Source organism: Muntiacus reevesi, chromosome 1, assembly GCF_963930625.1.
Source record: "Muntiacus reevesi chromosome 1, mMunRee1.1, whole genome shotgun sequence".
NCBI lineage: Eukaryota > Metazoa > Chordata > Mammalia > Artiodactyla > Cervidae > Muntiacus > Muntiacus reevesi.
In genome coordinates, this window is record NC_089249.1 from 58,435,646 (window position 1) to 58,461,516 (window position 25,871).

The 25,871-nt window shown below is 51.1% G+C and overlaps 1 protein-coding gene across 2 annotated transcripts in view; it reads right to left on the reverse strand.

Annotated features, from left to right (window-relative positions):
• Nucleotides 1-220: 220 nt before the first annotated feature.
• SHISAL1 (shisa like 1) overlaps nucleotides 221-25,871 on the reverse strand; it is a 77,844-nt gene continuing 52,193 nt past the window's right edge. For both annotated transcript variants that reach the window (XM_065945168.1, XM_065945160.1), the window contains exon 5: nucleotides 221-6,002. In XM_065945168.1, the coding sequence (XP_065801240.1) occupies nucleotide 6,002 (1 nt within the window). In that variant the 3' untranslated portion in view covers nucleotides 221-6,001. The remainder of the gene's footprint in view (nucleotides 6,003-25,871) is intronic.

Below are 25,871 nucleotides of genomic sequence, written 5' to 3' on the forward strand. Positions count from 1 at the left end.
GAGAGGCGGTCATCATCTGCCCTCTCGATCTGTCCTTGGCTCTGGACCCTCTGAAGCTTTCTGGTGGGACCCTGTGTGACCGGCTGCTCCTAACGCCACCCTTGGCAGCTCCTCAGCTGAGACCCCCCAGGCCCTGGGGGTCCACCCTCCCTGACAACAGATGTGAGTGCAGCTGTCCCCGGGGACATGGTGGAACACGAAATTTCAGGACAGGGAAGAGTTGATGTGACACTCCTTTATTAAAACCTAAGGACATCTTTATAAAAACTACAGTATATAAAGACAAAAGCAGTGCAACAGCGGTCCGTGTAAAACACATTATTGTTATTACATTATATTTTATTATTATTAGGAATATTATTGGTTTTTGGTTTTCCCGGTTATCAGCTCTCAGAAAGACCCCATGCCTGTGCATGTGAAACGGGGGTTTACAGGAGAGAGACCAGTCTGTCTGTGCCCTTGTCTGGCTGGGGGCAAGGGGGTCCCGCCTGATCAGGGGGACTGGGCCCCTCACTCTCGCAGTCCCCTCTTAGTTACTGTCCATCACCTAGACTCTAACTGGTTAGCTGACCGTGACATAGCCCACTAGCTTTAACCCAGAAGATGGGGAAGAGACAGGAAGGAACTGAGGTGAGAACCCGAGGTGAGGTTCCAAGAAGAGATTCTCTCGGGGTCACCAGTTTGGGTCCAGTTGCGGCCACGCTGGATGCCCGCAGAGGCCACAGCATCTGCAACTTATGGTCACATGCGTGGTGACCCTCCAGGGGGTTCTCTGGCTTCGATGGGATCCTGCACATTTCAGAGAGCAGTTTAGGGCAATTCACAGGGCAGCTCACTGCACCAACCCAGGGGCGGCTGTTCACAGCGCCGTCTATAGAAATGGGGCCCCCTGGAGGTGGGCACTGCAGCAGCCCTGAATTTCCATCTGTCAAGGGCACATGGGCCAGGGCTTTGATGGGAAGATAGGAGTTTTAGGTACAGTGTAACCGATAGTCAAAGCCGCTGACTCACCAAGCATCTATCTAGCACCAACTATCTGGCGGCATCTTGGGCTGGAGGCTTGGAGGCGGGGCAAAGGGGGGGAAACAATGTCACCTCCAAGGTCACTTATTCTCCCTGTGGATTTGAGCATTCCTAACCATCAGGCACAGCACGTCATTTCACAGGGGGTCCCAGCCTCTCCCTCGCACACGGCGGGTTCCCCTGACTTCTCCATCTGCAGCCGGAACAGTTCCCAGAGGGGCGCTGGGTAAGTTTTTGTTGAACAGATGAATGAATGCATGTATGAGCAAAATGGATTTTCTAGAATCTTCTGTCTCACCTGATTGCTTAACTCAACTCTTGAGTTTTCAGGCCACGGGCCCCAAAGCTGCCTACAGTCACGTAAGTACCATCTGGCGCTGCATTTACACCCTCAGGAGGAGCTGGGGAGCTTGGAGTCAGCCACACGGCGTGGTGTGGATTTTCCAGAGGGGACAGGACATCACCCCAGCCTGGTGGTGAGTTCTGGGGCTGCAGGTGGCAGTGAGCAGGGCGTCATCCAGTCACTGGGTGGGTGGCTGCCCTGCTGACCTTTCAGAAGGCCACTGAGAACAGGCAGACACTACTCCCCCAAAGTTGCCGCAGAGAGGAGGGCCCACCCAGATGTCTCTGCAATGACACGGCTGCCCTCAACATTGAGAAGCAACGCCGCCAGCATCTCTGCTTGAGGCTGTAGCGTCAACTGGGGTCACTGCTGAATCTGCAAATTCACCTCTCAGGACCACCTAGGGCAAGACTCCTCCTACTGGTGGGGGCCAACCAGCCAAGCTGAAGAAATGAAAATAAACCAAAAAACAATTTTTAAAAGCCTGAGACTCTGGGAAACTTGTCTTCTTTCACGGCATGACCTCCAGTCGACACACTAAATGGGGTGTCAGAGGAGCCAGGAGACAGGGCTTGAGCAGGGATTGTGGTCTGGAGAGATAGCCAAGGGCTGGGACCCCAGCCTGGTGTGGGCAGGGTTCTGGGCATCTGCTGGGTGCGGGGAGATAGTGCCAGTTCTGGCCACACCCATAATCTCGGTGGAATGGCCTCAAGGGAGCCAGGAAGCTTTTCTTAAGAAGACTGCCAACCCCACACTTGGTCGTGTTTTCCCTGATACCCCCAGGTCCTTTCCAGCCCGGGGTCTGAACTTGCCTGAAGGTTTTGGATGAAGAAGGGAAATGCCACCACCCCAGGAACACTAGCTGCCTACCTGCTATTTCGCTATAAAGCATCAGAGAGACAGGCTCTACCTGCAGATTCATGTGTGTGTGCACGTGTGTGTGTGTGTGCATGTGTGTGTGTGTGTGTGTTTTTTCAGTTAAGGCCTGTTTCCTATAGGTCCCGGTCAGCATCAGATGTTGGGCTGGCATCTGGCAGTCCCGGGCCCTCCTGTATAGCAGGTTGCTCCTCGAGTTGTGGGGGGATCTCTGAGGTTCAGGCAAGGGCAAAGAGACCCACAGATGCTACCAGGTATTGGTTCTGCGTAGAGATTCCAAAACGCACAATTACACTGAACACAGACAAAAAGGAAAGCATAAAACTGCTTGTGATAACACACAGTTCCCAGTGGGAAAAAGTCCTTATGAATACAAGGGGTTAAGGACAGATTCCTCAGCGGATATATTGCCATTCTTCTTTCTCTTCTTTTTTGCTTTTCTTTCCATGGTATTATTATTATTGTTGTTGTTATTTTTGCAAAGTACGTGATAATAGCCAGAAGCTCACAGTAAAAAGTAAAAGTAGGCAGCTTGAAAAAACAGGTTTGGGAGTCACTAAAAAACACTAAGTCCGTAAATCTCTACTTGAACCTGTCACTACCCTGAGCATCATCTCAGGGGTCTTCTACTTACTGGCACATCTATGTGCCATGGTAGGATGGGACAGGTTTTTGCCAGGCCCTTCTCCTGGGGGCTTTGAGGACCTCTGGACACTGGGAGGGACTGAACCGCATGCCTGCCTTTCAGATGGGCATTCACACCACCCACACGGCCCTCACACCTCGATCACTCCAGCCATGGCCCCCACCCCACACACTGGACAGGTGAACCTCAGAGAGGTGAAGTGACTTGCCCAAGAGCGCCCAGTGGAGAAGGGGCAGGGCTGCGGGTCCCCACACTCTGTCCTCTGCATCCCAGGCTGTCCCGTTGCTATGCTAAGTCTGTGATGGTTTATGAGCTGCATGGTGAGGGGCCACCTGCTTACAACAGGGTGTTCTGATCCCTCACCGGCTGCAACCGTAAACACCCAAAGGGTCATCAGTCCCTCCTGGAGAGACCTCTGTGGGGCCAGGAGCAGCATCCTGCAAGTTCTCAGGCTGGGCGACACAATCAGGGGACCGTAGCCCTTGCTGGTCTCCGTGACCGTGGCCCTGGGCCCAGCGTTCATGGCAGGCAGGCAGGGCCACCAGCTCCCTCTTGGCAGAGGAAGGATCTCTGTGTGAACAGTTGCATGAGCTCCATCTGGAACTTCAGGAAGCTGGAGATGCAAGCCCCTTAAATACCTGGGCCAACTCCTTCCTTTTAGAGATGGGGCAACGGACAGTAGAGAAGGCACAGGACTTGCCCGAGGTCACCCTGATCTTCCTACAGAGCTGAAGTCAGACTCTGGGCCTGTGCCCGACCCCCTCTCCCAGGCTGGGGTTTCTCTGACCCCCAAAGTTCTGTCCATGGGATGCAGGCGTGGGCTGATCCAGCTGTGCCGAATGGCTGCTGAGCAACCCTCTGTGGCAACAGCTGCTCCGCTTGGACAAGTCCCTAGGGCAGGTCCCGGGATGACTCAGTATCCAGGGTGAAGGAAGCAGTGCTGATCCCTAAGCAAGACCCCATACAGAGATTCTCCAGCATGGCCTACGCCAAACGGTATCCCTGGGTTCTGGCAGCACTGTCTGAGGAGACCAGACTCAAGCCATAGGTCTGGGTCTTCCTCAGCTTGCCCTTGTGACCTTGGGCCAGCCACCTGACACATCTGAGTCTCAGTGTCCTAGTCCATGGAATGGGAGGAGTCCCTTCTCCATGGGGCTGATGAGCCAGGCTGGATGCGGAATGCTTGATGCCCTTAAAATGTCCTTCTGCTTTATCAGACGGTGGGTGTTGTCTGCCCAGCTTCAGGCGTCTCTCAGTGAACCACAGTGTCTGGGCTCTCACTTGCCTCTCTTCCCACCTTTCTTCTGCATCCCTGCCAACCTGACTTTCTTTTGGTTCCTTGAGATCATCAAGCCAATTGCTGCCTCGGGGTCTTTGCACTAGCTGTTCCCTCTACCTGGAAAGCTCTCCTATCCTCAGTGTCCATGCCGGCTCTTGCTTATCACTCAGGTCTGGGCTGAATCTGCTCAGCAAGGCCTTCCCAGACTGGTCTAACTTAACAGGACCCTCATGAACATGGTTTTGATTGAATTCTTGGCTTAGGGCTCACTGCTATTACTACCTTCCTATTCACTGGTCATTTCTTCGCTGTCCTCTCCCCCAGCTAGGACACCAGTACCACGAGGCTGCCTGCTCTCTGCCACATCTGATGGATAGAGGGTCCATTGGAGACACTGTGTCTAGCTGAGTAAAGGTACTTGAGCAGAGGAGCAGGGACCCACCCAGCTGGGTGCTGGGGGAGATTCTGGCATCGCTAATAGCAGTGGAATGAGGGTGTCTACACTGCCAGGGTGGCCTTCAGGGATTTATGTGATCATTTCGCAGATCATGCTCTTCTATGCGTGCGCCCAGGGGCAGTGGGGTAGATGGCGGTGGTGGTGAGCTCAGTGGACAGATATTATGAACATCCAGGTTTGCATGGAAGTCTTGCCTTAAATGGGAAGGGCTTCTAGAACTTTCCCTCCTCAGTTTCCAGAGTGCTCATCACTCTGTCCAGCAAAGATCTGTGTGTCTGTTTCTTCCCTCTGGGGGCAAGGAGGAGGCCTCTCTGACTCATCTCCTTTCCAGGTTGCTGCCCAGCAAGGGGCCTGGTATACAGTAGATGCTTAAACAGAATGTGCCGTAAGAGGGTCCTGGGGCAGCAGTGGTGGAAAGCTTGGGACAGTGGCCCACCCACCGAGAAGTCACTGGGGAGATGTTCCAGGGACTGTACTGGGGGCCCTGGGCTGGGGAGCTTTGACTTTGGGTTCTCAGACCTCTGAGGTCAAGCCGAGCACTGGTCTCCTCCTGGCTGTGAGACCCAGACCATTTCTGCAGGGCGTTCATCCTACTCACTTCCCAAGTGATGAGAGTGGGTGTGTGTGAAGATAGTCAATCTACTGCCTGCCCCGTAGATGGCCTGAGACGTGTCTCTCGTTATCACCGTCATGACCAGGAAAAACTTCCATTCGAACGCATCCCCACTGGCGTTTCTGCATCCCAACCACCCCAGGAGGGTGTGCCGCACAGCACACCCAGTGGGGCTGCACCCCACGCTTGCCAACTCCATCTGGCTCACAGCTGCCAGCAGGAGCTGGCCGGGACTCCCACCACCAGGGGACCCAGGCCCAACAGAGAACTTGGGGGACCCCGATAAAACCAATCGAACAAAAAGACACCCCTAATCATACACACGCACACACACTCACGCACACTCACATTCAAAATTCTGACACGGATAGGCCCACAGGCCACGACTGGAGGGAGCAAGGGGAAGGGAACCATGGCTGGGATGCACAGGCGTGAATCCTTCTGCTTGACCTGGCCTGAGCAGCCATGTCGGTCATCCTGAGTCCGCAATGGTGCCACCTTTCGGAAGCCACCAGCCCAAAGTGGGACTATTGCTCGCAGACCAGTGGCTCAGAAGCCCCTTCCTGCACCCTGGCCTCCCACCGATGCTCGCTCCTAGTCTTAGAAGTCCAAGGAAGGGGGTTCGGGCACAGGTAGCATTTTCTCCTCCACCACCGCCACGGCCGTCTTGGCTCTCCCTGGCGTCTTGAAGTTGTTCTTCTTGGAGGCTGAGCCAGGTGCTTTGGGTCTCACCTCCCCCATCCTGAGGCACGGCAAAAGGGTTTTCTAGGAAAGCAGAAGGGAACAAAATATCACATGGTGTCTGCCTCATGGGGACATTTCTGTCTGACCTCAGTGACAGGAGAAGACGGGTTTTTCTCTGCACACATGCCATCTTTGTCTCCTAGACTCTGAGGACTGTTTGACTTTAAGGCTGGAAGCAAGGAAAGCAAGTCTGCCATCACTATGGTTCCATACAGCACTACACCCTCTGAGTGAGTGAAGTTGCTCAGTCGTGTCCGACTCTTTGCGACCCCATGGACTGTAGCCTCCAGGCTCCTCTGTCCGTGGAATTTTCCTGGCAAGGATACTGGAGTAGGTTGCCATTGCCTTCTCCAGGGCATCTTCCCCATCTAGCAATTGAACCCAGGTCTCCCACACTGCAGGCAGACTCTTTACCATCTGAATCACCAGGGAAGCCTCTGGCCTAAGCAATAAGATAAGAAAAAAGCATAAACAGTCAAGAATGAAACAGAAAAATCCTAATTACCATTATCAGCAAATCATGTACATAAAAAACCCAAGAGAATCAACAAGCTAATTATTAGAACACAGGTGCAGATAAAAAGATACAACTTTCAGTCTGTAAGACATCAGATCAACTTACAAAAACCAACAGTGTTTTTCTGCCTCAGTGATTACCAGGGTTATTATAATGTCTTGGCTTACGACAGACCCAGTTAATACTTATAATTTTCAATACTGTCCCCCTTTCACCCTCAGAAGTACTCTACTTTGGATATTAAACCATATGGCCACCCTTGATATAACAAATAGAAGATATTAAGAACAGATCCCGATAATACCCATAATAAAAATAAAACACTATGAATCTTGGAATCACACCACTGAATATGACCATATCATACAAAGCCATGAAGAGGAAACCAGAACACTTCTGGCACATGGATGGGTCAACAGATCATGGGATAAGATCAGGAGTGTAAACATCAGCCCATGGGAGCACTTACAGCTTTGATCGGCAGAGTTGAATTGCCGTTGTCCTTTCTCTCATGGAGATCACCTCCAAATAAGGATAACGAGGAACAAAAACACAAACTCCGTCTGTGGCAGACACAGTAAACCCCCAGTCCTATATCCATGTATAGGAGCAATGACCCAGTCACAAATATTCACCTTCCCACACTCCCTTGCAGACAAGGGTTGTCACATGAGCCACTCTGGCCAATGCCATGTAAGCTGTAGGCTATCGGGAAGGCAACATGGATTCAGAGAAGAGCACAAGAATGAAAGACCTTCACTAATGTGGGCGGAGTGGGAAGGGAAGCAGGGAGAAAGCTGGTTCTGGTGACAGTTCCAGACGGTCTACCACCACACCACTATAAATGGGTTTCTGCTACGTGCATCTGATTGGACAGCAAGGAGATCAAACCAGTCCATCCTAAAGGAAATCAACCCTGAATATTCACTGGAAGGCCTGATACTGAAGCTGAAGCTCTATTACTTTGGCCACTTAATGTGAGAACTGACTCACTGGGAAAGAACCCGACGCTGGGGAAGACTGACAGCAGGAGGAGAAGAGGGCGACAGAGGATGAGATGGTTAGATAGCATCATCAACTCAATAGACATGAGTTTGAGCAAAATCCAGGAGATACTGAAGGACAGGGAAGCCTGGCGAGCTGCAGTTCATGGGGTCACAAAGTTTCGGATATGACTTAGCAAGTGAACAACAGATAAACCATTTTCAATCAAGCTCTAGTGTGTGTTCCAGGGTCAAGGGTGTGGAGCTGATGGAAGGGCTCTGACTGAGCCAGTAAAGCCCATGTTTCCAGAGTGAGTGATGCTCGGAAGGGCAGAGCCAACACCCCAGCATGCATTACTGGGCTCTGGGTGAGAAAGTCTGTGGAGTTGTCTCTTCTACTTCACAAAACCGAGCCAGGTCCCCCATCGCCTGCTTTATCTTTCTCCCTAGACTTCTCTCAATCCAGCACACCAGATATTTCACTTACTGGTCTAGCTCATCACTTGTCTCTCCCAACTAGATAATAAGCTACATGAGGGTCATGGCAGTGCCGTTCTGTGTTCATTTTTGTACTGCCAGGATCTGAAACAGTAACTGGCACACTTTGCTGAATGAATGAATGAATGAAGAAAGAATTTTAGGCCCAGATGAACCAGATTTTAAATATAAAGTCAGCAGAAAAACGTTTAAAACACATTTTTTAAAATTGTAGCTCACACGAGCCCTTCTTGCATAAATTAATAGAGGATACTCATAGGATTTCACAGGCTAGCAAGGTAATGCTCAAAATCCTTCAAGCTAGGCTTTGATAGTATGTGAACCAAGAACTTCCAGATGTACAAGCTGGGTTTAGAAAAGGTAGAAGAACCAAAGATCAAATTACCAAATTCCACTGGATCATAGAAAAAGCAAGGGAATTCCAGAAAAATATCTACTGCTTCATTGACTACGCCAAAGCCTTTGACTGTGTGGATCACAACAATCTGTGGAAAATTCTTAAAAATATGGGACCAGACCACCTTACTTGCCTCCTGAGAAACCTGTATGCAGGTCAAGAAGCGACAGTTAGAACTGAACATGGAACAACAAACTGGTTCAAAATGGGAAAGGGAGTAGGTTAAGGCTGTATATTGTCACCCTGCTTACATAACTTTGATGCAGAGTATATCAAGCAAAATGCCGGGCTGGACGAAGCTCAAACTGGAATCAAGACTGCTAAGAGAAATACCATTAACTTCAAATATGCAGATCACGCCACCCTAATGACAGAAAGGGAAGAGGAACTAAAGAGTCTCTTGATAAAGTTGAAAGAGGAGAGTGAAAAAGCTGGCTTGAAACTCAACATTCAAAAGATTAAGATCAAGGCATCCTGTCCCATCGCTTCATGGCAAATAGATGGGGAAACAATGGAAACAGTGACAGACTTTATTTTCTTGGGCTTCAAAATCATTGTGGATGGTGACTGCAGCCACGAAATTAAAAGATGCTTGCTCCTTGCAGGAAAAGCTATGACAAACATAGACAGCATGTTAAAAAAAAAAGCAGAGACATCACTTTGCCGACAAAGGTCTATATAGTCAAAGCTATGGTTTTTCCAGTAGTCATGTACGGATGTGAGAAAGAAAGTGAAGTTGCTCAGTCATGTCCTACTCTTTTCGACCCCATGGACTGTAACCTACCAGGCTCCTCTGTCCATGGCATTCTCCAGGCAAGAATATTAGAGCGGGTTGCCATTTCCTTCTCCAGGGGATCTCCCTGACCCAGGGACTGAACCTGGGTCTCCCACATTGCAGGTAGATTCTTTACCATCTGAGCCATCAGGGAAGCCTGATGTGAGGGTGGACCATAACGAAGGCTGAGCACTGAAGAACTGATGCTTTTGAACTGTGGTGCTGGAGAAGACTCTCAAGAGTCCCTCGGACTGCAAGGAGATCCAACCAGTCCATCCTAAAGGGAATCAACACTGAATATTCATTGGAAGGACTGATGCTGAAACTGAAGCTCCAATACATTGGCCACCTGATGTGAAGAACCCCTGATGCTGGGAAAGGTTGAGGGTAGGAGGAGAAGGGAGCGACAGAGGATGAGATGGTTGGATGGCATCACCGACTCAATGGACATGAGTTTGAGCAAGCTCCAGGAGATAATGAAGCACAGGGAAGCCTTGTGTGATGCAGTCCATGGGGTTGAAAAGAGCTGGACATGACTGAGTGACTGAATAACAATGCTTAGGATAACCAAGAGTAAGCAGAGTAACTCTGGCAAGAGGACTGGCAAGGACAATCTAATTAGCTGTAGGACCATGTCTGAAACTAATGTATTGTGACTGTTATAAAAAAAGAATAAAAGAGATAACAGAGAACTGATATAAACTATAGGAGGGAGGGTGGAGGTCAGGAGGAGGGAGGTAATATATGTAAACTGTCCTCTGTGTTTATAGCTAGAAGTCCAGAAAATCGTTTAGAGATGGAAATAATATTAGAGGTACAAAGGCAAATGGAAAAACTAATATAATCAGCTAAAATCATTTGATGGAAGAGGGAGAAGGAGAGGGGAAAGTAGAAATATTCTAATTTGGGCATCACTCATAGTAGGGAGAAAATAAACATTGTCTAAAGAAACAGAGGATTAAGGGTATCATATGACAGCATAATTATGAAGATAACTATGGGATGAAAAACACAGTCTTCCAAATTGTCAGAAGACATATACACAAAAAATAAAACAAAGAAAACAGAGAGCATATGGTGAAAATTGACAACCCCCACAAAAGCTATAAAAGCAGAAAGCATATCATAAAATGATGACAGAACTAAGACTAAATGTAGCTGCCATATTAGTAAATGTTAATGAGCCACACACACTTGCTAAGAAAAAAAGACTGAGGCTGGATTACGAACAAAATTCACTGCAGGTAGAGTGATTCGGAAAGGTTTCCTATAATAGGATGGGTAGATGATGAAAAGGTTTGGGAGATGGATGGTTGTGATGGTTGTACAACAGTGTGAATGTACTCAAAGCCTGTGAAAAGTACAGTGGTTAAAATGGTAAATTTTGTTGTGTGTTTTGCCATAATTACACAAAAAACAGTGGGCAGAAAGAAAGCAAATGCAAACCAAGAATGACCACTGGATTCCCAGAGCACCTTGGGCCCCTCTTGCTCTCTCACATCCACAGCCAGTCCATCAGTAAAGCCTGCATGTGCAGCCATCAACCTCGCCTTCCTGCCTCCTCTGTCGCTCCTGCCGTGGTCTCCTCACGAGTCCAGCCCTTCTGTCTTCCCTCCATACAGCAGCCAGAGGGATCCTGTGCAAATCTACGGCATGTCGTGTCATGGCGCTCCCTTGTTCAAAGCCTTCACTGGCTCCCATCTCACTCAGAGTAGAAGCCGAAGACTTTCTCCTCTGTCCTCTCTGGTAACGCCGCTCGTCTTCCCTCTTCTGTTCGCTCTGCTGCAGCCCTGACGGCTCATTCTACGTGTCAACCTGGCTGTGCCATGGGGTTGTTGCTGTTGTTCAGTTGCTTAGTTGGGTCTGACTCTTTGTGACCCCATGGACTGCAGCAAGTCAGGCTTCCCTGTCCTTCACTATCTCCCGGAGCTTGCTCAAATTCATGTCCATTGAGTAGGTGATGCCATCCAACCATCTCATCCTCTGTTGCCCCCTTCTCCTCCTGCCCTCAATCTTTGCCAGCATCAGGGTCTTTTCCAATGAGTTGGCTCTTCCCATCAGGTGGCCAAAGTACTGGAGCTTCAGTTTCAGCATCAGTCCTTCCAGTGAATTTTCAGGGTTGATTTTCTTTAGGATTGACTGGCTTGAACTCCTTGCTGTCCATGGGACTCTCAAGAGTCTTCTCCAGCACCACAGTTTGAAAGAATCAGTTCTTCAGTGCTCAGCCTTCTTTATGGTCCAACTCTCACATCAGTATATGACTACTGGAAAAACCATAGCTTTAACTGGGCTATCCCATCACTTCATGGCAAATAGATGGGGAAACAGTGGAAATAGTGGCCGACTTCATTTTGGAGGGGGGCTCCAAAATCACTGCAGATGGTTATTGCAGCCATGAAATTAAAAGACGCTTACTCCTTGGAAGGAAAGTTATGACCAATCTAGACAGCATATTAAAAAGCAGAGACATTACTTTGTCAACAAAGGTCCATCTTATCAAGGCTATCCTTTTTCCAGTAGTCATGTATGGATGTGAGAGTTGGACTATAAAGAAAGCTGAGTGCTGAAGAATTGATGCTTTTGAACTGTGGTGTTGGATAAGACTCTTGAGAGTCCCTCAGATTGCAAGGAGATCTAACCAGTTAATCCTAAAGGAGATCAGTCCTGGATGTTCATTGGAAGGACTGATGTTGAAGCTGAAACGCCAATCCCTCGGCCACCTGATGCGAAGAGCTGACTCATTGGAAAAGACCCTGATGCTGGGAGGGATTGGGGGCAGGAGGAGAAGGGGACAACAGAGGATGAGATGGTTGGATGGCATCACCAACTCGGTGGACATGGGTTTGGGTAAACTCTGGGAGTTGGTGATGGACAGGGAGGCCTGGCATGCTGTGGCTCATGGGGTCACAAAGAGTAGGACACGACTGAGCAACTGAACTGAACTGAACTATCTGGGCCATGGGGGTGGTGCCCAGATGTTGATCAAACACAGTTCTGTGTGTGTCTGTGAAGGTGTTTCTGGATGAACTTCCCCTTTGAATCCGTAGACTGAGTCAAGTGGATCACCCTCCACAAGGCAGGTAAGCCTCTTACAATCTACTGAAGGTCAAAGAACAGCCAGGGGAAGGGAGGGTTCCCTTTCTGCCTGCCCGTTTTTGAGCCGGTCATCAGTCTTTTCCTGCCATCAGACTTGGGACTGGCATTTGCATCACTGGCTCTTGTGGTTCTCAGGCCTTGCAGACTTGGACCATACTGGGCCATCAGCTCTGCTGGCTCTCCAGCTTGCCACCTACAGATCTTGGAACTTTTGCATCTCCAAATCTGCAGAAGCCAATTCCTTAGAGTAAATCTCTTTATATATATATCTCTATGTAGATCTTATATATTTTATCTATATTATAGAGATATCTGTTTATATAGAGCTATGTATCTATATCTAGATTTAAATATAGAAAACTACATCTGCATCTTCACTCTATCTATATCTATCCTGTTGGTTGCATTTCTCCAAGAACTTAGACCAATATAGCACCTGCACCAGCACTCTGCCATCTCTTCTCCCAGATAAACACATGGCTATTGAAGCTTTCAAATTGTGGTGTTGGAAAAGACTCTTGAGAGTCCCTTGGACTGCAAGGAGATCAAACCAGTCAATCGTAAGGGAAATCAATCCTGAATATTCATTGGAAGGGCTGTCGCTGAAGCTGAAGTTCCAGTACTTTGGCTATCTGATGCAAAGAACTGACTCATTGGAAAAGACTCTGATGCTGGGAAAGATTGAGGGCAAAAGGAGAAGGGGGCAGCAGAGGGTGAGATGGTTGGATGGCATCATCGACTCCATGGACATGAGTTTGAGTAAACTCCGGGAGTTGGTGATGGACGGGGAGGCCTGGTGTGCTGCAGTCCATGGGGTCACAAACAGTCAGATGCAACCTAGCGACCGAAAAATAATATTCCCTTATGTCCTTCAAGTCACCCATTACTGAGACCCTCTCTGACCACCCCATCAAAAGCTGGACTCCACAGTCAACTCCCTCCCTGTTCCCATGGGGTTTTCCTCCCTAACACTTATCACCATCTGACACTCCATGTATTTTATGGATGCATTTTAAATCGTCTTTAGGATTTTATATATATATATATATGTAGGACTTTTCAGTGGCTCCGGCCCACTACCCTACCTCCAGGACCAACGACACTTGGTACAGAGCAGGTACTCCATAAAGATAGAGGGGACAGACAAATAACAAAAGAAAGAGGGGGCCTACCCACTCAACTCTGTCCAACGAAGTCAGAAAACTCTGATGAGATGGGTGAGTTTCCAAGAAAATAGAAATTACCCAAAGAATCTCAGAAGAGAGAATCTAAACAAACCAATTGCCAAGAAGAAAGAAACTGTCCAATCGCAAAACCAAAGTTTAAAATGAGAGACATGCAAATGAAAGCCATAATGGGAAAGCATTCCACAGCATAGACCAAAGGAAACTTCCACATTCCTCCACTCAAGCAAGTCCAGCAAAGATCAGAGGTTGCGAGAGCACCACGTGTTTGCTAGTTGGGGGGTGGGGGCAGGGAGCCTTTGCTTTCCGTGCGGGTGGGAGGGACACCATCAGTTCACTTCTGGAAAGCAGCTCGGCACATACCAAAGTCACAGATGCACATGCCCTCTGAGCCAGTAATTCCACTTAGCCATCATCCAACAAACACGCCCACAAGGGCAAAATTCTTACAGGCTCATTTACTGCGGCAGTGTGGGTAAAAGTTGAAGATTAGGATCAAAGACTTGTCCATCATTCGAGAACTGGTTCAAAAACAAGGGCTTCCCATGCAAGGGAGACCAAAGCAGGACGATGGCGTCCGGCAGCCCCTGCTGGTGGCCTCTTCTGCCAGGCCTGGGCTGGGTGCTGGGGTGCAGACCTGCCGGGCATGGGCCCAGCCCTCCAGGACTCAGAGCTAGCGGGGAGCCACACTGGGACCCCCAGAACAAAAGCCACAGATCCATATCAAGTCAGTGCCGAGTGCCTGGGGGCGTGGCCCAGGTGGGGGCGTGGCCCGGGTGGGGCGTGGCCTGGGTGGGGCGTGGCCTGGGTGGGGGCGGGGACTCAGGGGAAAACTCACCGCGGGAAGCCCGGGAGGGCACTCCAGGAAAGGGAGCCGCCTTAGCAGGAGCCAAGCAGAGGGTCACAGCGGGTGACATGGGATCTTCCAGGCGGTGTGAGTCTGGGATCAGCCCATGCGTGACCCCAGGGCTCAGGGGCACAGACAACATCCTTCTTAATTCCAGGCAAGGCTGGCGTCAGGGCTGCCGTGTTGGGGGATTTCTCCTGGACTGGGCACTGTTCCAGCACTTTCCCCGCCTCATCTCACTTTGCTCTCCCAACAACCCTAGAAAGTGGGACTTTTACTTCCCCCATTTACAGATGAGGAAACCGAGACACAGGGAGGTATCACAATTTGCCCAGAGTCACCTATGCAGCTCTTTTGGAGCCAGGAGTCCAGCTTGCGCTGCCAGCTGCTGGGCTGCATGGTCACCCCTCCTGGACGGGCTGGGTACGGGAGGCTGGGCTGGGCAGCAGGTCTGAAGAGAGAGGTGTGGGGCCTGGGACCTGGGTGGGGATGAGGAGGGTCTCCAACTGGCGACTGCAAAGGTACTGGGGACAGAAGACGGAGCACCGGGCAATTTGAATAAAAATGAACACTTCCAGAAGGCTGAGATTCCGGAATAATAACGGCTCCGGGTAAATCCGGGTAAAAGCAGAGGAGTCAGATGTGCAACAGGACTAACTGCCAGGTGAGCTGCAGATAATGCGCCCTCAGCACTGATAACAGCTCCCCCGGAGACCAGGAGCCAGGAGCTGGGGACTGAAGTTTTCAGCTCAATTTCTAGTGGCTTCTCACAGTACCTTGAGAGGTTACCATACTCACACTGTTACCACATCTCAAAGAAGAGAACAGTGCAGGACCATTGCAGGGGTAAGACGGTAGTTCCCCACCCCCACCCCAGCGCAGTGCTCTTAGAAGCAAAAGGTGTGGTCATGGGGGGCTGCATGGAGGAGGTGTGCTCGTGGAATGATGATAGAAACTGAAACGCAAGCATGGAGAAAAGGCAACGTAAAACTACAGGGGGCTGCCCTCCACGCCCCTGAAATAAAGGGCTAAGATGACAAAGATGTGAGGAGGTGGGGCAGGAGGAACTCTAACCCAGGACCTGGGGAGGACAAAGAGGTTCAGCTGCTTTGGGAAACTGAGAGACCACACGTGCTGAGTCTGAACACATCCCTCGTCCCATGAGGCTGCATGTGCCCCTGTGTAGGCACAGCTCAGGCCCCCACAGAGGTCCCTGTCCTAATCCCCAGAAGCTGATTCGTGCTAAACTGGGTCAACCTGGAACCTGGGAATGTGGCCGTGTGATGGGGAGACTGGTTACCCAAGTGGGCTCAGGGTCATCCCAAGGGTCCTTGAAGAGGGGGGTGCAGGAGGGTCAGAGTCAGAGGAGGTGTGAGGATGGAAGCAGAGGTCACAGTGATGCCACCGGAGGAAGGGTCTATGAGCTGGGGAACATAGGCTGCCCCCGGGAACAGATTCTGCCTGGAGCCTCCAAGGGACAAGCTCTACCAATACCTAGACATCAGGTATTCATAAGGCTCCTTGGAAACCTCTGCCCATCAGAATTATAGGAGGATACATCTGTGCTGTTCTAAGCCACTAAGTCTATGGTCATTGTTTACAGCAGCCGTCAGACACTCCTAAGCACCCGGGAGAACTGTGTCTACCTCTTCGCCAGAGCATGTGGCCATGGATGTTCAGAGCAGCCTTATGGATAATCACCCCAAAGTGGAAACAACCCAGATGTCCTCAACAGGTAAAAGGATAAACAGAAGGTGGTATGCCCATATAGTGGAGTACTATACAGCAGTGAAAAAGAACAGACTCTTGATATGTGCAACATCATGGAGGAATTCATTTCATAGAAAAAAATGTGTGAGAGATGCTGACCCTAGGGTCCATACCATCCAATTCCAGCCCAGGGAGAGCCTATAGTTGGGCAAAATGATTTAGGGGCTGAGTGTCAGAGAAGTGGTATTCAGGGGTCAGGAGGAAGTCTTCTGCATGTTAGAATGTTCACCATCTCAGACTGAAGTTCACCAAACGGTACTGTTAAGATGGGCACTTCACGTACTTTAACTGGGAAAGAGTGAACAACCTCCAGAAATGAATTTCTGGTCTCAGCTTGCACAACCCAGTGATGGGGAGCTCACTACCCAGTGATCAGAGAGGCTCTGCTGTGAAGGAAGGCTGCCTGGGAAGAGGTTCCTCCTTTTCTGACTCCACGACCTGCCTCTGGCGCCAGCTCGGCCTCGGGATCCCTCCCTCTAGTCCTGCAGACACAGCCAGGCTCCACGACCCCCAGAGCGATCGGGCTTCTCTGCTTCAGGGCTTCCTTTCATCCTTCCCTGCTTCCGGCAAGAGCTGTCAGGAGCAAGGCAGGGCCCAGGCCCCGGGGGTCCCTGCAGACCCTTGGCGAGTGTCCGTGTGCACTCCCACCACCAGCCAGCAGCCCCCTGCCTCCAGGGGCTTCAGTTTACATTTCTGCTAAGTGAGGACTTTGCCAAGGTCACGGGAGGCAGAGTGTAAATAAGTACCACACACAGTGAGTGCTCAGGGCATGGCTGTCTTAAGTGGGGAGAAAAGGTATTCCCAAAGGGGGTTTAGAGACCCTCTAGGCCATTTTTATTTTGCCTTTAGCAAGACATCTTGTTGGTCCTTTAGACGGTGAAGATGGGCAGCTCTGGGTCACTGGGTCTCCCGGAAAAACGAGAGACCATCAAGCACGGGTCTTGTTTGTGGACAAATTAGAATGATTTGGGGTCTTACAAAGCACTGCTTCATTTTGAAGTATCTAACATGAAACCTCACTTCCTTCTCCAAAGGGAGAAGCCTGCTGCCACCCTGGGATCATAAGAGGCCTGGTGGATAGGGGTGGTGATGGCGTGTTTGGGGGAGCCTGCTGACTGTATCTCTGCATCAGGCACGGGGCATCATAGGAGCAACGGGCAGAGGGCGGAGCCTTGGGTCCTGGCATTTGAGGCCGGGTCCCCACAGCCCTTCCGCCAGACCCTGCTCCTGCAGGATCACCCCCCTTCAGGCCTCCTGGGTCCCTTCTGCCTTGGGACTGCTCCTCCCACACTTCCTTGCTGGCATCCCTGGTTCCTTTCCCCACACTCCATCCTCACTCCAGGTGACCTCCCGCCCCGGCATGATTCTGTGACAGGCCCCTCAGCCAAATCCAAGCTGGGATTCAGCCCGTGTTCCCCACCCCCGCTCCCCGCCCCAAGCTCCTCCCTGACTTGTCTGCCGCATCACCCCACTCCAGCATCACAGGCACCTCAGACTCCAGATGTCTGATCCCCGAAGCCAGGCCTGGGTCCCCATCTCAGGAAATCCCACCAGCATCACCCCAGTGGCTCAGGTCAGAGTCTGGGGCATGGTCTTTGGAGCCTCTCATTTCCCCACCACCCCCTCCCCAATCCACAGCCAGTTCTGTGGGCCGTCTGACCCCACCTCCTCTGCTCTGGCCACAGCCCAGTCTGTGAGCTAGTGCCGGCCTCTGCTGGACTCCCTGCCAGGGCCCCTGACCTCTCCTGGAGGGCTCCCCCCACCCCTGGATCAGGAAGCCTCCTCCTCACCATGGCCCTGCACCTCAGACCCCCCCCCCCGTGTCTCCCACCCCTCCCCTCCTGTGCTCCCCTTCTCTCTGCACACTCCCGCACCCTGATTTTGCTTCTGATGCATGAATACACTGCATCTGTCTGCTGCAGTGCCTTTGTACAGGCCACTCCCAGTGCCTGGAATATCCCCCGATCCCACCTCCATCTCCTCCAACCTCAGCAGCTCACTCCTTTCATCCTATGGGACTCAGCTGCCCAGAGAAGCAGGAGCCGGATCACAGAGGGCCATAGAGGCTGAGCCGAGGGCCTGTTCATATCCTGCAGGTCACGGGAGCCTCAGAAAGGCTTATGGCCGAGGAGGGCCGCCTGCGTGCCTCTGCAGACGTGGGGCTGGAGGCCGCTCTGGCAGGGGGCGTAGAGGAGGGGTCCGTGGGAAGCAGTGCCGAGTTCTGGGGGCATCATTGCTCAAGCCCTACACACACCCTCTCGCCCATCATTTCACCCTCCTGCCTTGTGGCATTTCGCAGGAAGCTCGGGGTCTTTAAACCTCTGCATCCTAAAGGTGAATTTTTAATGCTGCTTTGGTAAATATTTGATGCCGTTGCTTTCCCGGGCGCTCTGCATTCTACATTAAATGCCACAAAGTGCTCCGGACGCGGTCCTTTTCATCTGCGGCTCTGTCCACAGCGCTCCCTCCTCCCGCCCCACAAAAGGAAAGCCTCTCTCCTGCTATGAATTTTTCAAAGCGCTTTCCACGTCTCTTCTTGTCCCCATCCGCGTCTCCGTTAGCCAGGTAGAAGGTCGGGGAGGTTTTAAGTTGAAAGGCACCGCGGAAGCATTCTGTCCCTTCCCTCGACTGATATGGTGGGGACAGTAAGGCTTGGAGGGACGGGGCTGCCCAAGGTTAACCAGCAGTCAGCGGTGTGCTGGGGGGACGAGCCGCCGTGACTCCCAGCCCAGGGCTCTGCTCCGGGCCCTGGGATCCCCAGCAGGACTCAGACTGTCCTTGCTCTTGCCCAGTCCACTGGGCACAGAGGGGACTAGAGACCACGTGGTCCTGCCTGTGATGGGAGCGGGGAACAGGGACAGAAGTCCTCCAGGGGCTGGAGGAGAGCAACCCGAGTAAGGTTTTGAGGGTAGGTAGGAGCCCACGGGGAGCTGGGAAGGGAAGCCAGGGAGGCCAGGCTTGGGTGAGGGTCTCACGGGGTCTGAGACAGGGGTCTGTTTCATTCCGTGTCTGTAGCCTGGCCCGGGGCTCAGGGTTTGGTCCACTCTTTTGTAAATCCCTGGGAAACGAAGGTGCCTCCTCGGAGCGTTTGCACCTTACCCCAGGCTGTCCGTGGCTCCTGGCCCCTGGCCCTGGCGCCGCTCACACCTCTGTGCTCCCGCAGGCTGGGTGCTGACCTGCCTCGTTTCTGTCTTCCTTCACCCCTAGCTGCTCAGATGCCCTGGCCCCTCCTCCATGCCCCTTGCCCATGGCTCTTGGGTCAGGACCAAGGCGGCAGGAGGGGGCAGAGGGGGCAGAGATGAGTGTGCACACTACACACACATCTACACACACACACACACACACACACGCACACACACACACACAATACACACACACGCACACCACGCCCAAACCACACCCCTGCACTTCGCACGCACACATACCCACACACTATACGCTATGCATGTACCCGGCACACACACCCGCCTGGCAGCGGGGCCCTGGGCATAGCGGCACCACAGGACTAAGCCCCGGCTCTGGGTCAGGCTCCTAACAGGCACCCGCTCCGTCCTGTTGGTGCCCTGTTTTCACAGACAAGCAAACAGGCTTGGAGGAATGAGTGATTTACCCACGATCACAGGGCCCACGGATCTTGTTGGCCGGACCCAAAGCCCTCACTCACGCACCTCGCTGAGCTGCATCCTGGGCCCAGACAGACTGGGTCTAGTTTACTCTGGAAGTGCACTTTCAGGACTTTTTTCCCCCAAACCCTCCCTGAGGTATATTCGCCCCGAGGCTGAATACCTTGATCTTCCGGGCAGCACAAACGGGAGGGCCAGGATCGATTTCCGGCCCAGAAGCGGCCAGCGTTCCCTGCAGGCAGGACTGAACCCATGTCATCTTTCCACCCCCAGCACTCAGCGCCGGCCATGACCTAGTGCCGACCTTGGATAAAGCGCTGCTGGAATGAATCAGGGAGTTCAGGGTGTCTGCTGCAGACTCTCTCAGAGAAGGAAGGGCAGATGGAAGCGGAGGGTTTGCAAAGGGATGCCCGAGAGGTCTCCTCGGGGACTGAGAGCCAGATGTGTGGCCAGAGGCCCGGCCAGGCCCTCTGTCTTCTCGCCCCACCCACTCCCTTATTCTCTGCACCTGGAAGGACCAGGGTCTGGGAAGGGTGGATGAATCTCCCCCCAGAACCACCTTGTTTGTTATCCGGGCTACTGCTGCCAGGATGTCCCCGGGAATGCCAGGACCCTGCCTTCACCTAAGAAAACGTCTGCTTCTCCACAGTAAGGGGCACAGACCACTGGGGCAGGCAGACCCTCGGAGGTGCCAGCATCTGAGCTGTTACGTACAGCGGTGAGCTGGTAAACATTTAACGGCCAGTCCTGCAGGGGCAAGGAAGCCCTGATTTGTAGCATTTACTGCCCATTTCTATGGTGTAAACATAAACACCAACATGATGTTGCTGAGTGCGGAGCCCTGGAGGGGTGGGCGGTGGTCACCATCCTGCCTGCTTCCACCACATAGATAAGCAGACCTCAAGAGCATAGGAAGGAGCAGATGCAGCAAAACAATCGGGAAGTGAAGAGTTCGAGTATCTATTACCTTTGCGTTTAATATGATCTATTGAATTGGAAGTTTCTGTCGCTGAATTTTTACAGTGGCTGTGTTTAACAACAGGCTCCGGAAATGTCTCTAGGTTTAACTGCCAGTTCTGTTGGGCTTCCCTCGTGGCTCAGCTGGTAAAGAGCCCACCTGCAATGCGGGAGACCTGGGTTCGATCCCTGGGTTGGGAAGATGCCCTGGAGAAGGGAAAGGCTCCCCACTCCAGTATTCTGGCCTGGAGAATTCCATGGACCGTATAGTCCATGGGGTCACAAAGAGTTGGACACGACTGAGTGACTTTCACTTTCTGTTGAGGTGCCCCCCCCAACTCTTGGATATGTTTATGGGTTTGTTTTATATGTATCAGGAAAAATGTAACTTAAAAAAAAACTGAAGTATAGTTTTACTTATAAAGTATAGATCTACTGTTAGTGATGTTGTACTGATTTACTGTTAGTTAAGTTGTGTTGGTTTCTGGGGTATAGCAAAGTGTTTCAGTTATATGTATATAAACATATATAATGTTTTTCATATTCTTTTCCACTATGGCTTATTACAGGATATTGAATATAGCTCCCCGCGCTCTGCAGCAGGACCCTATTGCTTGTTTTATACATACTGGTGCGTATCTGCTAATCTCAGCTTCTAATTTACCCCTCCCCACACCTTTTCCTTTCGGTGACTGTAAGTTTGTTTTCTGTGTCTGTGAGTCCGCTTCTGTTTTGTAAATAAGTTCATTGTATCACGTTTTAGATTCCACATATAAGTGAAGAAAGTGGAAGTCACTCAGTCATGTCCGAATCTTCTTGACTCCATGGGCTATACGGTCCATGGAGTTCTCCAGGCCAGACTACTGAAGTGGGGAGCCTTTCCCTTCTCCAGGGGATCTTCCCGATCCAGGGATGGAACCCAGGTCTCCTGCACTGCAGACGGATTCTTTACCAGCTGAGCCATAAGGGAAGCCCAAGAATACTGGAGTGGGTAGCTTATCCCTTCTCCAGAGGATCTTTCCAACCCAGGAATCAAACTGAGGTCTGCTGCATTGCAGGTGAATTATTTATTAACTGAATTACCAGGGAAGGGATATCATGTGCCATTTGTCTTTGTCTGATACTTCACTTAGTATGATAAGACCCATCTCTCGGTCCATCCATGTTGCCGCAAATGGCACTATTTCATTCTTTTTTATTGCTACATAGCATTCCATTGTATATATGTACCACATTTTCTTTATCCATTCATTTGTTGATAGACACAGGTTGTTTCCATGTCTTGACTATTATAAATAATGCTGTTATGAACATTGGGGTGCATGTATCTTTTTAAATTAGAGTTTTAGTCTTTTCTGGATATATGCCCAGGAGCAGAATTGCTGGATTGTATGATAGTTCTAATTTTACATTTTTAAGGAACCTCCATACTGTACTCCAGAGTGGCTGCACCAATTTATATTCCCTCCCATCACATAGGAGAGTTTCCTGGGGAAAAAAGTAACCCTTAAACCAAAGATATGAGTGCTTAGAGCAAGTCTGGGTTTTCTTTAAAAAATGGCTTGATTTAAGATCAATTAAAAATGTAGTAAGTAAATAGTACAAGGGAGAGAGGTGCACAGGCAAGAGGAAAACCCAGGAGCTGAACTTTAGGAAACAAATGTTGTTGATGGAAATGGCTTCAATTATGTCCTATTTTGGGGTCACCGTAAAATATGTGGGCACCCCACAGGAGAGGAGGCTTCCTAGGTGGCCCTAGTGGTCAAGAATCCTCACAATGCAGGAGACGTAAGAGACATGGGTTTGATGCCTGGGTCAGGAAGATCCCCTGGAGAAGGGCATGGCAACCCACTCCAGTATTCTTGCCTGGAGAATCCTATGGATAGCAGCGGCTGGCAGGCTACAGTCCATAGGGTCTCACAGAGTCGGACATGACTGAAGTGACTTAGCACACACATACACCGCAGGAAACGAAATACAATTAATTAACAGATGAAAGGCAAGGTGTTCTGCCCCATTAATAAAATAATTTTTAAAAAGGCAAACCTCAGGCTGGAGTGGGGGCTGCATCCTCAGAAGCTGCGGGTGGGTGACAGTCTGTTTGGGAATGAGGCTGATGCTAATACAAAGAGCCATAAATCTGTCACACCCCTAGACTCAATAATCCGCTGGCCTGGAATCTATGCAGAGGACATACTTCAAAAAAGGGAAAACCATAGACACGTAAAAGAGTTTGTTGCCATTCCTAACTTGCCAGAGTATGTTCCTCCCCCTTGCAATGTTTTCGTCATAGTAAAAAAAAAAAATTTGTTAAGTTGTGTAAACGCCTTGCAGTGGGGAAATGGTTGATTTAATGCCAGCATGTGGAATCTGAACTACTGGGGAGCTGCTACAATGATATTTAGAAAAATTAAGTCAAACCCGCAGGGTAACAGCTAATTTAATGTTAGGTGAAGAAAATTAGAATGCAGAACTGTGAGTACAGTCATCCCCCCATAACTATGGAGGGGGGTACATCCCAAGACCCCTGTGGGTACTTGAAACCACAGAGAGAACCAAACCCTATGCAGACCATGTTTTCTTGTATACATATGTGCCTATGATAAAGTTTAATTTACAAACTAGGCACAATTTAAGGTTAACAATAACAACTAATATTAAAATAGAACAATTATAACAATACACTGTAATAAGTTATGTGAGTGTGGTCTCTCTCTAAGTATCTCATCGTACAAATTTAATGCCTTTTCCGTCTATAGTAAGCAGTTAGGAGGCCCTGTGGCTGTTACTTTTGCAGTTTGAGACATGACAGCAAAACTAGCAAAATTTCTTTTTTCTTTTTCACAATTTCCCGGGTAGAAGATTCATTCATATCATAGATCTTAGCAAGATCTTAGCTGTTTTTTTCTTTCCCTATTGAGAACTTCTGTCCTTTCACTCAAAGGAACCACGTACGGCTTCCCTTTGGCACAGCCAACCCACCAGCATCACTGTTGTTGCCCCGAGAGCCCATTATTAAGTACGTGAGGGTCACGTGAATGCGAGCCCTGTGATAATCGAGAGGGCTAAGTGACGGATGGGCGGAGCACCCCGCACAAAGGGGTTTCACATCCAGGGCGGGATGGCGTGAGATTTGATCACGCTATTCAGAATGGTGTGCAAATGGAAAGTTATGAATTGTTCATTTCTGGAATTTTCCAGTTAATGTTTTTTAAACCAAGGTTAACCACAGGCAACTGAAACTGGGTAAAGTGAAACTTTGGATAAGGGGGCCTACTGTACATCATTCTTGGAAGCGTGTAAAAGCACGTGCATAAGAAAGCAGAAAATGCAAAACACCTGTGTACATGTGTGGCGAAGGGGGTGGGATTCTGTGGCTTTTCTTCTCCACTTTCATCCTAGCACTAATAACACGCCAGTAATTACAATGAGCGTTTATGGAGGCTCCCGTCACAGGCCAGGCCCTGTTCTAATCCTCACAGTCACCCAGCAGGGTCAGTCTCCTGAGGCTCAGAGAACTGAGATAATTTGCCTGAGTTCCCCCACTGGCAAGTAGAGGCACGGTCTGAACCAGCTCTGACTCCAAGACCACGCAGCTGGGCTCTCTGCAAGGTTGCTGGCAGTGGCCGTGAGATTCTTGAGGCAACGTTTTCTATAAACCAGCCTGTGCTGCTTTGCTTCTGTGTAGCCAGGACCTCCTCGGATGGGGCAGGGTGCCTAGGGAAGGAGGCAGGTGGTGAGCAGTCAGGTGGAGGCGTGGGGGCCCCTGGCTGCTTCAGCCCCTCTTTGGGTCTCCAGAAAGATTCTGGGGCTGAAAGAGACCCTCACAATGGTGCAAGGGCAAGCAGGAAGACCCCAAAACCAAACCAAGCCAAACCAACCATGCAAACCGACCACGTGCATGCGGCAGCCTTGACGGAGCTGGTGCGGAACCCATATGGTTTCCAGTCGATACTGCGTCCAGGCCAGAGAGGGCTTGGTGGGCTGGTGCCTGGAGCCCCTGACCTCATACCCTCTGGGGGACCCTCGAGGTCCTGCTCCAGGGGTGGGTAAGGCCTGACTTACACAGGGAACCCATCATCGGGTTCAGCACGGGGCTGGGCACTTCGTGAGCACCATCTCAGGGTGCTGCTCCCACAGTGGGAGAGGTACCGGTGAGACCCCGCTTCCCAGTCCAGGGAAGCCCACTGCTCATGCACGAGCAGGGGACTTTGGAGTCAGCTAGACCTGGGCGTGAACGCCGGCTCAGGCGCTGTGCAGCTCTGGGCAAACTGCTGACTCTCTCTGAGCCTCAGTTTCCTCCTCTGTGCATGGAGCCCAGGGTGGCCAGCTTCGCTCACCGGTTCCTCAATAGATGGGAGCTGCTGTGGTTAACAGTAATGGCGCCATTCACTCATCCCATTTACCAGTGCCTGCTGTGTGTGCCCGGCTCCGGGCAGACAAAGATGCAGCCACTCAACACTTGGTTATTGAGCACCTCCTTCCGGGTGCTGGGGGCATGGCCAGGCACAGGGCAGACCAACCCCATCTCCCTCAGGATTCCTGACAGCAAAGGAGACAGCAGACAAGAAATCAGCTCAACAGAGGTGGTGAGCTCCACGTAGAAACCAAAAGAGAAAAGGGGGGAGGAGAGGGGGGTGGTGGGTGGGGTGGGGGGCTGTTGCTATTTATAAACCTTGGCCAGGGAAGGCGTCTTGGAGCAGGTGACATCCGAGCAGGTGTCGGGTGGAAGGAAAGGAGCGAGTCCCACGGGTGTCTGGGAGGAGAGCGCTTCAGGCAGAGGGAGCAGCAGGTGCAAAGGCCCTGGGGTGGGGGTGGACTTGGCCAGCTGAGGAGCCAGGAGGCCAATGTGGCTGGGGCAACTGGGAGAGGAGGGCAGAGTCACTGGGGAGACGGGTCTCAGGTCAAGCTGTGTGGCCAGTGGGAGGCTGCCGGATTCACACCCTAGTGAGAGAGGTGTCGGTGGGTGTTGAGTCATGTTTGAAAAGGATCTCTCTGCTGCTGCTGGGTGTTCGGGGCGGGTGGGAGGCAGAGGAGAGAAGCAGAGAGGTTGAGGAGGTGAGAAGACGGACTGGAACCGCTGGTCTGGGGAGAAGGACGTGGAGGGAGGGTTCTGGGCTCGAGCAGGTAAATGGTTGACGACAGGACATGTGAAGTGGGACAGGAGGGCGCGCTCCGGCTGGCTCCAAGATTCTGTCCCAAGGAGACGGCAGGAGGGGGCAGGGGTCCCCGGGTGTGCTTGT